This window comes from Peromyscus californicus, unplaced genomic scaffold, assembly GCF_007827085.1.
Source record: "Peromyscus californicus insignis strain IS unplaced genomic scaffold, ASM782708v3 Scaffold_9__1_contigs__length_137607984, whole genome shotgun sequence".
NCBI lineage: Eukaryota > Metazoa > Chordata > Mammalia > Rodentia > Cricetidae > Peromyscus > Peromyscus californicus.
Window position 1 is genome coordinate 38184468 of NW_026294617.1, and position 14170 is coordinate 38198637.

At 45.1% G+C, this 14170-nt stretch overlaps 1 protein-coding gene across 1 annotated transcript in view; it reads right to left on the reverse strand.

Moving 5' to 3' along the window:
* Window positions 1–13739, reverse strand: part of Mindy4b (MINDY family member 4B) — a 37206-nt gene extending 23467 nt beyond the window's left edge. Inside the window, exons 1-5 of the mRNA XM_052730952.1 lie at window positions 13633–13739; window positions 13371–13404; window positions 11303–11470; window positions 2720–2839; window positions 1428–1519 (exon numbers count right to left, since the gene is read on the reverse strand). Of these exons, the coding sequence (XP_052586912.1) occupies window positions 1428–1519; window positions 2720–2839; window positions 11303–11470; window positions 13371–13404; window positions 13633–13739 (521 nt within the window). The remainder of the gene's footprint in view (window positions 1–1427; window positions 1520–2719; window positions 2840–11302; window positions 11471–13370; window positions 13405–13632) is intronic.
* Window positions 13740–14170: the final 431 nt, after the last annotated feature.

The following is a 14170-nucleotide window of genomic DNA, read 5'->3' on the forward strand; positions in this document are numbered from 1 at the left end:
CTGTTTTAGAGGTGAGGGAGTGACAAACAGAGGCTGAGTAACTCAGGCCACCTGGGTCCTGAGTCTCTGCTCTTTACTACACAACTCAGGGCACTATGTGCCCTGAGGACCTCCAGCTTCTCAGGGAAGAGGGAACAATCTTTATTCTGCCTTTTTTTTTTTTTCAAATTTTAACATTTGGCTCACAGAGAAACCCTGACAAGGGTTAGCAGTCTTGGTATTGTTTGTCTAGCTCTATGACGGGACAGAATAACTGCAAAGCTCGCACAGACAGAATGACAGAAAGACAAGGTGCTCACAGGGAGGAGAGGGGACTTGTGACAGGGAAGGTTCAGGAAGGCTACATGGAGCAGGGCTCCCAGAGCAGTGACTTATTCACATGTATTCAATGTTCTAGCCCAGCCAACGCCTAGGCTGTGTGCTTATGCAGTCAATGGCTGTGTGTTTTAGCTCAGCTCTCTTATACTCTCACACGACGGGTGTGTCCCCCATCTTCTTTGGGTCCTGCTCATTGTCACTCCTACTTTTCAACTTTTCTAATGGCTTGGAGTCACTTTGCCCAGAAATGACTAAATGATGTAGTTTCCCTTGGGGGGGCCCTGGCCAATGACTGGCTGGCGTGGGAAGTAGAGAAGCCCTGCCTCTCCACTGAAGGTGGGCAGACCGAAGAGCAATGTGTGTTCCCCAGCTCTGCCCCCCATCTCACTGAGATGTCTGGGGACCACCGCCCCCCTTCAGAGCTTCTCCCTTCTTGTGCTGTTTCCTTGCCCTCTTATAGAGGTCTCCTGAGGGCACCCCCTTCATAAATCGCTTGCACAAAGAATTTACATCCTGGGCTCTGTTTCTACTGCTCGTGGCTATTCCTGGTCTTAGAATGTATTGCACATTGAACTCCTGTTTTAGGTGATAACTTATCTTGCTGGAGGATGATGCCTTTTTGATTTATATCTAATATCTAACATAGGGCTCATGAGAGAGGTTTGCTCGTTTCTAAGTGTCAGCTGATTCTGTAAGAAAAGGGCAAGTACACAACATTGTTCCATTCCCGCCGGTTGAGTAGGAAGATGGCCCCTCATTTGCCAGTTTCTTACATGACGGCTTGAGTCTCCGTAGGGATGGGAGGTTGGCCCTTCCCATCTCATCTGGAAACATGAGCACACCTGAAACCTGGGGTTTCACCTTACTTGGCAGGTGGTCTGCAGTGGAACATGGAATCTGCCAAGTTTATTCTGTGGTAAACACTGAATGTGACCTCAGGAGAGCCCTCCCGGGGGGAACCCCGCCCCTCTGGGAGAACCTCAGCCATTTCTCTCTTCAGGGACGGACATTGTTCCTGAAGCAACCTGAGAATTTCATTGCGACTGTTTAGCATATGAAGATTCTAGGTCATTAGGCCACCTTTTATGTGCTAACCACAGTCCTCTTACCTGTGCAGGTTGCAGTCTTTTCGCTCTCTAGAAAACAGCAAGTGTTTGATGATGGATCCTTGCACAGCCATCTGAATGCTCTGGGCGCCTCCCTGAAGTGGGTAAAAAGAACGGGGAAGCAGGAAGGCTGGAGCTAGGCGCTACCACTCTAGAGGCATCCTTACAAGAAGTAAATCTTAGAACTGGACGCTGTCCTTGCCTGTGCCTCTCTGCAACTTCCCTTCCTGCTGTCTCCTGGGGCTTAGCAAAGGGACCCGCTCCTCCGTGTCCCCTTCTCCGTGGGCTATGGCTGGATGCTGTCACCAAGCTAGAATCTACAGTGACGAGCTTCCTGCCCTCAGCCTGATACCTGGGGATCAAAGTTCTCTCCTACCTGCCGTCACTGTGCCTGGCTTACATGGGAAGGAGGCAAGAAACCAGTTGGCTGGCTACTGAAATTTAGGTGTGACTAGTGACTTCTGACATGGATTACTGTATTTCGAGCAAGCTGGAAAGTTTCTAGATTTCCTTCTGCCTTGTAAATCTTTTCTGGGGGCTTGAAATTTGGAGAAAAGCAGCATAATGAGAATGAGCATGTTATATTTTAAAAACAGCAGGCGAGAGGCCTTGGTGGGTTGGAGCCAAGGTGCCCCATGGCAGGTAAGAGACAGAGACACGCCATGCAGACAGCGCTCATGTGGAGCACAACTGCCTCATGGGGGGGAAAGGGAGGGGGAGGAGGGAGGGAGGAAGAGGGTGGGCCTGAGGAGAGAAGAAGAGAAGACGAGAGAAGGTGGTAGGTCCCCAACTTTTATGAGGGGACTTCACGCATGTGCAGAGAGACCACGTAGCAATGAGTGCTTGAGATTGTCAGGACCCTGAGCCGGCCAAGGCACTGCCTGTATATTGGCCAGATCCTCAAGGGGAGGTCTGAATGCTAACAGAGAAGGGTTGGAGGAATAAAGAGATGCTGACTTGGTTTGAGCCTAAGAAATATTTGGTAACATTAAAAAGTCTTTTATCAGCCGGGCGGTGGTGGCGCACGCCTTTAATCCCAGCACTCGGGAGGCAGAGCCAGGCGGATCTCTGTGAGTTCGAGGCCAGCCTGGGCTACCAAGTGAGTCCCAGGAAAGGCGTAAAGCTGCACAGAGAAACCCTGTCTCGAAAAACCAAAATAAAGTCTTTTATCCTTTATAGTTACACATTCATTTCTACATTTGATTATAATGACACATGCACCCATAAAGAAGCATAGACCAGCAAGATAGGATTAGGAACCGGAAATGACTGAGCCAGCTGTCGCCAGCTGTCACCTTTTCTACTTGTAAAGCAAAAGCCAGATCAGAGAAGGGACGGTGAAACTTGAAATGTGCCTTCCTCCAGTCTCTGCCCAGGACATCGACGGTATTTCCAAAGAGACTTCTTTGCAACATCTGAGAAAGGGGGTAGAAAGAACAGCGAAATAAATGATTCAGCCAGAGGTAATTCGTCCTGGACACAGCCCTCTTGGTGAAGTCATCCAGCCCTGTTCTCATCCATGTGCAGATTCGCCTCAGACTTGAGGTCCAGTTTTCATTGGGTAAAGTCCTGGGCAGAACTTTCACATCAGGTTTCCCTAGGCCACTGTCCTGGAAATTTGGTATGTCTGGTTGTGTCTCTGTGTCTCATTTCCTCTGTCAGCCAGCTCTAGCGTGTGGTCCAACACAGGCCACTGCTGTGTTCTATGCCTCTTGCCCCATTATCTGACTCTGTAATGTCTATTTCTCCCATCACTGAGATCTCCTTTCTTCATCCAGGGGAGGATATGAAACAGGCAGGACCCCATATTCCTGTCCTTAGTACAATAGTAAGTGATTTCAATGATATTCACCAAGAAATCTTGGCTGTTTTCCTGGATACTTTATAGTACACTGAGATCTGTGAGGGACTTTCCAGAAAACAAAAAACAAGCTGCTATTAAAACCCATGAAGCAAAAGGGGAGGGGTCCATTTTGTAGTCACTGTGACAAACTATCATTTTGACTCATGGGTCCAGGAGGTTTGATTGTATTTGTTTATCTGTTTAATCCCATATTTGTGGGGGAGAGACATGACAGAGCAGAACAGGAAGTGTGGACAGGGGAATGTTGGAGGTTGGCTCTTTCCTATTTACCCTCTTACTCTGTCAGGGCCTCCAGCACATGAGATAGTGTCATTCACATTCAGGAAAGGTCTTTTATCACAATATATTCTCGGAGGAAGCCCTCACAGGCATATTGCAAGGTCTACCTCAGTCTCTTAGGTGATTCTAAATTGAGTCATATTGATTATGAAAATTAACTATCTCACTATTCATATTCAAAAGCTTAACAGTCACAGCATGTACTTAATATGGCATGAAGTTTAATTACATTAGGAGCCTAACACTCCAAAACTATGCATAGGCTACAATATGTGACATTCCACAGGATGGTAAAAGTGCCATGAAATAAAAAAGGGAGGAAAGAATATTGAAGTTGCATTACTCAGAAAGGCTTTGTGGCAGAGGCCGGATTTGAACTGGGCTGATAGATGCATGTGTTGAGAATTTTATGTGTTCCAAGCACAGAACTAAGTTTGGAGCAAGTTAGAATAACTATACTAATTTAATTCTGGGTGTAGGTACTGTTACTTGGCAGGATCTGTAAATACCTGGGAGGCAAGCCTGTGAGAGACCATATCGATTGTGTTAACCGAGGCAAGAACGCCCACTAAAAGTGGCTGGGATCCTGGGCTGTGTAAAGAGGAGAAAGTGAGCTGACCATGAGCAGTCACGCTTCTGCTTCTCAGTTTGGGGCAGGTTATGGCCAGCGGCTTCAAGCTCCTGATGTTTTGACTTCTGCACCATGATGTGCTGCCCTGGTGAGTGGAAACAAACCAACTCTTTCTCCTTGAGCGGCTTCTGTCAGGGTTTGTTTGTTTGTTTTTAAATCACAGTCCATGCTTCCTGGCTGTTTTGCTCTGTCATGATGTCTCTACCATGCTAGAATAAAACTCTGATGCTATGAGCCAAACTTAATCAAAGAAACTAAGACACTTAGTATCCTCCTTTTTTTTTTTTTTTGGTTTTTCGAGACAGGGTTTCTCTGTGTAGTTTTGTGCCTTTCCTGGAACTCACTTTGGAGACCGGGCTGGCCTCGAACTCACAGAGATCCGCCTGGTTCTGCCTCCCGAGTGCTGGGATTAAAGGCGTGAGCCACCACTGCCCGGCAGTATCCTCCTTTTATCTAGATTGGGGAGCTGGAGGAAGAGAAGGGGGGCATTTGCAGTCACCAAGCTAGCAGAAACAATGGGGTTGCACCCGTTCCTCTAATATGTCCCCCTCTTTGATTCTGCATGTTCCGTCTTCATGCTTTCTTTTGTTTTTGTGTGAAGATCACTGCTCAATTAATATTTTCATTAGATTAGGCTGCTTTTGGTAATTCAGCGAAGGCTTATTGTAAAAAGATGCTTTTACCATTTCCTCTAGTGAAAAGCAAAATCGCTATACCATCAAAGAAATAAAATGGAAGTTGAACAGTGTTAAGGGCTGTAGCTGGAGTGTGCTACTGTGTCTTGGCTCTGCATCATTAGAGAGGGGGGAGGTTTCAAAGAGGAGTGATATATATTGTCCTTTGCAAAGTCTGTCCCCCTGGCCTGCAGAGTAGGGAAGGGGATAACTTCCTCCAGGACAACAACTCTGTAGTATATTATTGATGCACATTCCTAGGAGCAGAGGTACTCATCCACACTCAAAGATAGAGTCTGACCAGAGAGGAAGATAGGCTCACGTCAAAGGCGTCCTGGATGGAGGGGTGAGACACTGGGAGGGGCCGGGGGTGGACACTGAGAATGGAAAGCACCTGTGGCCGGATCCCAGAGGGCTTTAAATTTCATACTGAGGTGCTTGGTGCCAGTTACAGAATATGAACAAACAGTCTGGTCCAGAGCCATGGTACCTTTTCCTAGCTTTGCACAGAGCAGGTCTCTTGGGTTTGCAGAAGAATCAGGAGAAGCATGAATCTGACATGCTCTTCCCCATGCCAGCCCATGGGCTGGTTTCACAGCTGGAGTTGATTTCTGTCCATCTATGTGCCTACCTTCAAGGAAAGATTATCTTTATAGAGACTAGAAGTGTGTACTTTTCCTTGGGAGCCAGAGCCAAGTAGTATCTTAAAGAAAAACTCTCTGAGCTGGTTCTCAGGGCAAGGATCTGGCAAGGAAAAAGTAGCGAACATGCCCAGCAACTGCTCTTGGAGATACAGGACAGGGTGCATACTGTGGCAAAGAGGCCACTGGCCCACTGTGTGTGCAGGAGAAGCATCACGAACCAATAAGAAGTCTTTCCCCCAGACACAGAGCTTAAATAGCCCAGAAGAAAGACTTTGATAAGCCTACCTCCATCTTAGACTTGAAAGCCGTCTTAGAGTAAAGACAAACTAGGCTCATTCCTGTTTGTGGTTAAATCTCTATTTCTCAAAGATTGAGCTACAACCCACCTGTAACCTTAACTACAAATTGTTCTGTTCTGCCTGTTGCAGGAATGTCAAGCATGTCTTTGTTTCAAAAGGTTGTTATGACCACCTGTTGTTAAGACTGCCTTGTTATGACCACCTGTTGTTATAACCACGTTGTCATGAATACCTCATTATGACCACCTTGCAACCATGTCTTTGTTTCAGGGGGTTGTTATCACCAACTTGTTATGCTTGTGTTCTACTCCTGTGACCCCCGCTTATTTGCCTGCCAATCCCCCATTTGGAAACCCCCTAATCCTGAACTATAAAAACCCTTATCTCATCCATGTCCAATGCTGATCTCTTGAATCTGCCTTTAGACAGAGAAAAGGAACCTGTGTATACAAATTTTAAAAAAGCTTGCTTTAACTAATCATTTGCTTTAATTAATTTGGCCATGACTTGGGTCAGCAGTCTTTCTCCTCGAATCTGTGGGATTAACAGTTTCCAACCCAAGGACTGAGAAGATCCAACTGACTCGACCTCACTGACCGTGGAAACATTCTTATTTCCGTAATAAGAAGTAGGACAGCTGCTCTCATCCCATGCCATGCCACTTGTTGAAGGAGAGGAATGGGAAGGGGCACTGAGTACCATGAGTGATACGTAAATGCAGCATGTCGCCATCCACATGGAAACACCGCCCTCCAATGTGCAGTTGTCTATGCAGTGTGGAAGAAAGCCCCAACACAGATGGGAAGATGCCAGGGGCTGGCGAGAAGAGGGAGGAATGAATAGGAAAAGTTGGGACTAAGAGGGCTCAAGAGTCACATTCAATTTCAAACTGTCCGTGAGCTCAGCCAGATTTCCTGTTGCTGTTGCTGGCTGCCACCCTCAACTTGGCATCACCTTTTAGTTGTACCTCTGTGGTACCCAGGAGCAGGGAGCTGGAGGCCCTCCTAGTCAGTGTGACAAAGATGACCTGTCTCACTCGCATAGTATTTATTTTCACATCAGATATAACTTCTAATAAAATTACTCTGACACACCCTTAAGGATATTCATATGCTGCACTGCCTGGGAACTAGATAAATGGCTGTAAAAGATGACGCTAATGGTTATTAATACTCAACACAATAAAGCACAGTTTAGAGTGTTTCCGTCTTTCCTTGCTAGTTTTCTAGTGTTTGTAACATACACATTCAAACAGGTGCTCAATCATTCTCCCAATATCCAATATCTGATTCAATCAATCAATATCCTTTCCTGTTTGAATGTGTCTGTGTGGCACTTGTGTGAATGATGATTACTGTCATTGCCACAACCATCATCCGTCGTATGGCACACGGAGCCAGGAGCAAGAGGACTTTGTTACAAATACAAGACTATTTACAAACATGTAGGCATGGGGTCAACCACAGTGGTTTGTACTTGTATGAGGTCTCAGGGCAAGTGACTGTAACAGGGCAAGACAGTGCAAAAATTCCTCCATCTTGTCTTCTTGCTGAAGCCCTTTCAAGTTTAACTGGAATCTGACCTCCTTGCTGGAGAATCCCATGGGAAATTACCCATTCTAGTCTAGGAGCCCAAGGTCAGGATATCCTAGCTAATTTAGCCTTTTTTTTGTGCAGAACTTCCTACAGATAACCACTCTTAGCTCCTGCAAAGCTCCTTACACCACCTCCACAGCTGCCAAGCAAGATGCCAGGATGTAGGTTTTGCCATCAAAACCCTGTGCTCTGGACACTCGGGGTCCCATCTAACTAGATCCCGGAATACCTGGGTGTGATCTCAACTGGCTCGAATAAGACTTTCAGTTGGCTGTAAACTGTGTCTTAAGTGGCCGTTTCTGGTGGGCTCCTCCTAACACAGAGCGGGAGTCATAATGTATGACCTCTAGGTGGGAGGCAGTGGGGTCTTGAGCTAGGAAAAGGAGCATTCTCACCTTGCTTGACTTTCTTCTTTCCCTCCCACTAGTCTCAGCATAGGGATCCCCATTGCTCAAACCCAGAAGAAGCCAGAGTAAAGGTTTCACTATTGATAGGGCGTGCCCCATTTATAGAAACCCTACAGTTTAGGTTCACGGGCAGAGAGCATGACAGAAGGTTCATAGCAGATTTCACTAATGGGTCCTAAGATGCGTCAGAGGGATATGCAGAGGCAGAAAATCAAGAACCCCCTGTCTATGAAGCAGACCTCATGCTGGTGCACCAGGCTCTCCCTTCTTACACCAAAGGACACACCTGCTATCCCTCTAACAGAGTCCAATGCTAATATCTTGTTATCACTTTTTTACCATGAGATTTATAGAGAGTATTGCAGCTGTATTAGGGGTTTGTTTATCGTTGCCAATAAGTGGTCACCAGAATGTGTTCCAAGCTGGGTGTGGGAAAAGGGTCTGGCCGAGGAAGAGGATGGGGATCTGGGACCGCAGGGATGGAAGACTATTGGACAGGACTGGGTAAGAGCCCAGTAATCACAACTCTTTCTGTTTCGTCAGGGGTTGTTAACTCATCTCATCCACCAAGCCTACCATAGAAGTCAGGAAGGAAAAAAAAAAAAACCTCTAGTCTGAGACAAAAGGTGAGAAACAGGAGAGGTGAAATACAGCTGGTGGGCAGGTTGCTGTAACCAACCCCCATTTCCTAGGGGGATTCCCAGCCAAGAGACAGCCTGTGCCCTGTCAGAAAGCATCATGCATCAAGAGCAGCAGAGCCACACAAAAGACATTCAGAGAGTGTTTTGACTCAGAGGCTCTGATAATCTGCCAGGCGGCTGCACTCCCGAAATGCTGATTAGAACTGGTCAAGCTTCCAAGACTCCTCCCTGGAACAGGCACATCCAGAATCCCAACTGTGGCCAAGTCCCAAGGTGTGTTTAATGAATGCTGCCCTTATTCAGAGGACACACTAGCATCTGGGCCACATAATGGGAATAAATCCAAATTCATTTTTTAAAGAAAAATCAATTCTCTCTACTTCTGGGACTTCCTTAACAGTCCATCAACTGTGTTTCCACTGCACTGGGCTGAATCTTTTGTTTTACAGCCTTTTCCAAAGGGAAAGAACTGCCTTGGGGAAGGTGGGGAGAGTTCCCTCGGCCTCTGTTTGTTTTTGCTAGTGAGAGGAACTTCTAGATCTGCGCTCTCCTGCCTCCCCAACAAAAGGCTTCCAAACATCTGTGAGTGCTTTTTTTTATTTTTAAAATATGTGTGTGTGTTTTTAAAAATAGACAGTACATTGTGTGGCTCGAAAACCAGAGTACAAAATGTGTACTGTGAAAAAAAAAGGATTCCTCCCATTTGTCTCCCCACCCCACCCCTGCCTTTGTGGCCTAGGAAGCCTTGCAGAATTTACCTCTTTATTTACAGGCAAATACCAATATAGAATCACAATTTTCTCTCTTTTTCACATAACAGAGATGGTCTATTTTTCAGACACGTAAATTTTAAAATGATAATCTACATAGAAATTTCTTACAGATGTCAAGAACATTATGTTTATCGTATCAAGTAAAATGCATATGCAAGCTGGGTGACCGTCATCCAGAATGCTTGGGATGTCATGGGTTTCAGATTTTGGAATATTATGTGTGTATACTCACATGTGTGTGTCTGTCGTGTGTGTGTGTGTGTGTGTGTGTGTGTGTGTGTGTGTGTGTGTGTGTGTGTTGGTAGGATACCTTGGTAACAGGGCTCAGTTATGAATTTGAAGCTAGTTACAGTTTATATAAATCTTAAGCCCATCACACAAAGGCATTTGATATAACATTTAGTGTGCCTGTTTTTTTTACTGCAACATGAGGTCAGGTATGGGACTTTCCTCCTGTCACATGAGTGCTCAAAACAGTTTTGGGCTTTGGAACATTTTAGGCACCAGGTGAATTCGCTGTGACTTCTGAACTATATCACAGTATGGGCTTCATAACCTCTGAGGCCTACAGCACTCCCAGGATTACTCACTACGGTCCATTCCTTAGAAAGAGAACAGCTTCCTGGAGATGTAAGGTGCAAGTTGAGACTCCATTTCAGGCTTCACAGCCAGCCATGAAGTAGAGCATCTTGGGTCTTATGAAAACTCTGCTCCCTGCCTGTTCTCTTGTGAGCCAGGGAGAGAAACGAGGGTGTGAGGGAGATGGATCTGCCTGTGAAAAAGTACACCCAACCTTAGTGCCCAAGAAGTGCAATGAAGATTTTCTATGATGTTCTGTGTGACATTTCCAGAAGATGTTGTAGTTCCCTGCTCATTGCTCTTAGTGGGCCCTGCCAGAGTGCGTAAGCTGCAGCTTCACGTATGTGGTGGGTCTGACCACACAGCACATGCTCCTGCTCTTTGCCAAAATGCTTAGGCTGGTTTTGGTTGTCTTTGCAACTGTCCAGGTGCCCATGCCTTTGAAGGAAGTGCTTCTGCTAACGCTAATCCTTACCCTTTGAGGTTCTACAATGTGGCACAGACATTCAGAGGATGGGGAGAGTGTGGGACGTTGTCTTGGAGGCCCCAGCGTCAATATGATTTAAAGGACTGTGCTGGAGGACAACCTAATCAGAGAGAGCTCTCACCCCAGCTGGCACTTTTTCCAACTTAACCTCACCTCACTTACCAGCTTTCAGTTGTGTCTTTTGACTATGATAGAAGCTCCTTCGGACACTTGCCAGGACCTTGCCTCCAACCCTGGCTTGTTTGGCCCTATAGAGGGACTCTGTTTTTATTCCCTGGTTAAGCTTCTGCCAAAACCCTCACTTTCATGAGGGTCAAGACTTGAATTCAATAAATACATGGTCTCTGAGGTCAGAAGCTTCCAGGTCACCTCAGAGCCGCGAATGTCAGTTTCTTTTTTGTTTGCTTTGAGACATGGATCCTCTGTGTAGTGCTGGCTGTCCTGAACTCACTATGTAGACCAGGCTGGCCTCAGACTCACAGAGGTCCTCCTGCCTCTGTCTCCTGAGTGCTAGTATTAAAGATGTGGGCTGCCATGCCTGGTCTGTGGAGTTCTTTTTAAGTCTATATATTAACTGATAGCTCCCCAAACTGTTTCCTTCTGAGATCAATGCCTTGTTCTAAGACCAGACCTAGCAAACTTCTCTCTCTCTCTCCCGCCTGTCCTTTTCACACATCTGTAGCACTCATCTGTCACTTAGAGGGCCTGTCCTAGTGTAAGCTAAATAACAAATCATTAGAATGTAACTCTTGCCCGCCCTCAGATAGAACTGTCAGACTGAGGAAGTAAAGAAACAGAGTCTGTGAGGAAAAGACAGTCACCACCAGTGTCCTTGACAAATACCCTAAGTAAGTCATTTTAATTATATACTCCTTTTACCAATAGCAGCCATCTGTGGCCTCATCTCAGTAATGCCCTTACGCGACAGGAGATCCAATTCCCCAGGGTTGGTGGCCGGGGGAAGATCGCCTTTCATTTCATGTTTAATTGACAAGCTATACTTACTGTGGCCATGGCTGGGGAGATGGGGAAACCATTCAGTTCTGAAGAGATGGTGGAGAGTTTGGGGAGAGAACAAGAACTACTGGATGGCAACTGTCCTTGTCCTTTGGGCCGAAGCATTCCAGATCCGTCTCCAGTTTCCTCAGCACATGTATGGTTGCCATCGTGATTCTGTATGAAATGACACCCACAAGTACAAACAGCTAGTGAAGAGGCAGCCTTAAGTCTCCCAGTGCTCAGAAAACGTTGTCTCCCTTTTAAAGATGTCTAAAACTGTGATAAACAGTAGCAGAAGGGCTGGAAAGGTCCAATGTCTGTGTCAAGGGGGTTTCTCCTGAGCTTTATGGGACTGGGAAGGTGAAATGTAACTATGGAAACATAATTAATGCTATCAAGACCTTGACTTGAAATTATGTTTAGAGAAGAAAACAAATGTCACCATGTCTCATTTGGGGAGGACAACATTCTGTAAGTGCTGATGAGTCATCAGTCTAGGCCAGGTTATCCTTGTTATCTTGTTAACTGGACAGTCAAAGAATTGGGTTACCACCCCCTTTAATTCTTTCTGATTTTTATTCCCCCTCAAGGGACTGTGATACTCAAAACACCCCTATCTCTTTAAAAAATCTATTTTTACACTTGCTGATTGATGCTTGTGGCATTTCTGTGTTAGTTAACATCAACTCTTTCAATGTACTCATTCCTATACCAGTGTTATGAAAACAGCTTTCCGACCATGAAGGGCATGCCTTCTTAGTGTTTCTGTACTCCTCGAGGTGAGGATGCTTTCTTATCTCATGAACACAGCATCTGAATCACAGACACTGATGGGCTGAGATGAATTTTGTAACCCAAATGGAAAATCGTCACATTCATACCAATGGGATAACCCATCCTCTGTAAAACCGTACCTCGAGATTTATTTCCTCCGTCCTTTCAAAAATCATCTTATCTTTGGAGTGTCCTATCTCCCCAGTGGTAACTATCAAAATTTAATATTTCCAGAACTAAAGTAGAATCATTATCTCCCTGATTCTAATTTAGACTATGGCTAAGGGGGCTTTAGAAAAAAAATAAGGCTTTTGCTCACAAGTTACTCACAAGAAGGAAAGTGCTTTAGCCATGTAGTTAAAATATTGACAATTCCAGCACTTGGGAGGCAGAGCCAGGCGGATCTCTGTGAGTTCGAGGCCAGTCTGGGCTACCAAGTGAGTTCCAGGAAAGGCGCAAAGCTACACAGAGAAACCCTGTCTCGAAAAACCAAAAAAAAAAAAAAAAAAAAAAAAAAAAAATATTGACAATTCAATTGCTTGATCACATGTGTTAGTACCAGGAAAAATCACCTTAACGGTTTGTGCTGTGTTGGTTCAGAGATTGAAGTACATCCTGAAATTCAAAGTCATTTACCTTCTTACGTTTTTAGGCTATACAGATTATAAACATCTTTCATTTTACATTGTATGAGAAACTGAAGTAGCCTTTCAGCACCCAAATATACTTTTATTTCCATTATTTAAAAATGGCAAGGGAAAACAAGAAGCCACTGAAGATAATTATTTTTAAAGCTACTCTTCTTTAGGGACGTGACCACCCTCAGTTTTCACAATGCAGGTTTGCTGTTACAAGTGTAGGAACTTTGTATTCTAATATCACACTTCCTAAAATAATAGCGATATAGTGTGCTGGTGAACAACGGCTCTGAAAAGTAGGAAGAGGTCGGGCGGTGGTGGCGGCGGCGGCGGCGGTGGTGGCGCACCCCTTTAATCCCAGCACTCGGGAGGCAGAGGCAGGCGGATCTCTGTGAGTTCGAGGCCAGCCTGGTCTACAGAGTGAGTTCCAGGACAGCCATAGCTACACAAGTGAAACCTTGTCTCACAAAACAAACAAACAAACAAGCAAACAGGAAAAAGAAGTAGGGAGAGAAATTTATGAAGAAAAAAGTCTTCCCACGTTAAATGGCAGTGCCTGAGTGACATTATGTGCATGGAGTAAATGCAAATCATGCTGCTTAATGTGACTGTTTGAAGAAGCAACTAGAGAAACCACACATTGGCTTTGAGAAAGTCATTACCTGAGGATTTGTGTTATTGGTTCCCAACCTGTAAGTGAAAGAGAAAACATCAGGTAAATTACTCAGTCCATTCAAACCTCACATCCTCACACCTCCCCAGACCCTGCCTTGCTAGGGAGTCTCTGTCAACAAGTACATTTGTGGGAAGCATTTTAAATGTAAGTCTATAATGAAAATGTGTCACACGGCGAGCATAGGTGACTTAAACACCTAGAATCCTTATTTTGGAGATGTAAGACAACAGCACCTTACCTATGATTCTTACCTGAAGATGCCTCTCCATTTGTCAAGAAATACAATTTTCCTAGTAATTTCATTTAAATCCAGCTCTAGAGGACTTTGTTCCTGGACTGAGATCTCTGTATCCATTTAGATAAAGTGAGGACTTGGAATAAGGAGGCTGTTCAGATGGGAAAAACAGCCTGACAGTGGAGAGGAGAGGTGTCTGGAACACAGCCCAGAGCTCAGGCCACACAATTGCGGCTCTGAGCAGATTCCATTAAACTTTCATTAGAGGTGGAGTCCGTGTTCGTATTTTTGTCCACTGTATAGGTGCCATGAATGTTTAATCCAAGATAGATTTATAAACAAAGGGATTTCAATTACCTGTATCAAATCATTGGAGATAATGTAATTGATGAGATGGTATGCAGGTGTAATGTCATTGTTCCTTGTGCTACGGTATCTCCTGAAAAGAGTTTGTGGAGCAGAAATATACAGACACTAGAACTGAAAACCACCATAATCACATAAAGAAATGTTTGTATAGTCCAAGGACAACATTAGCTAACAAACAGATA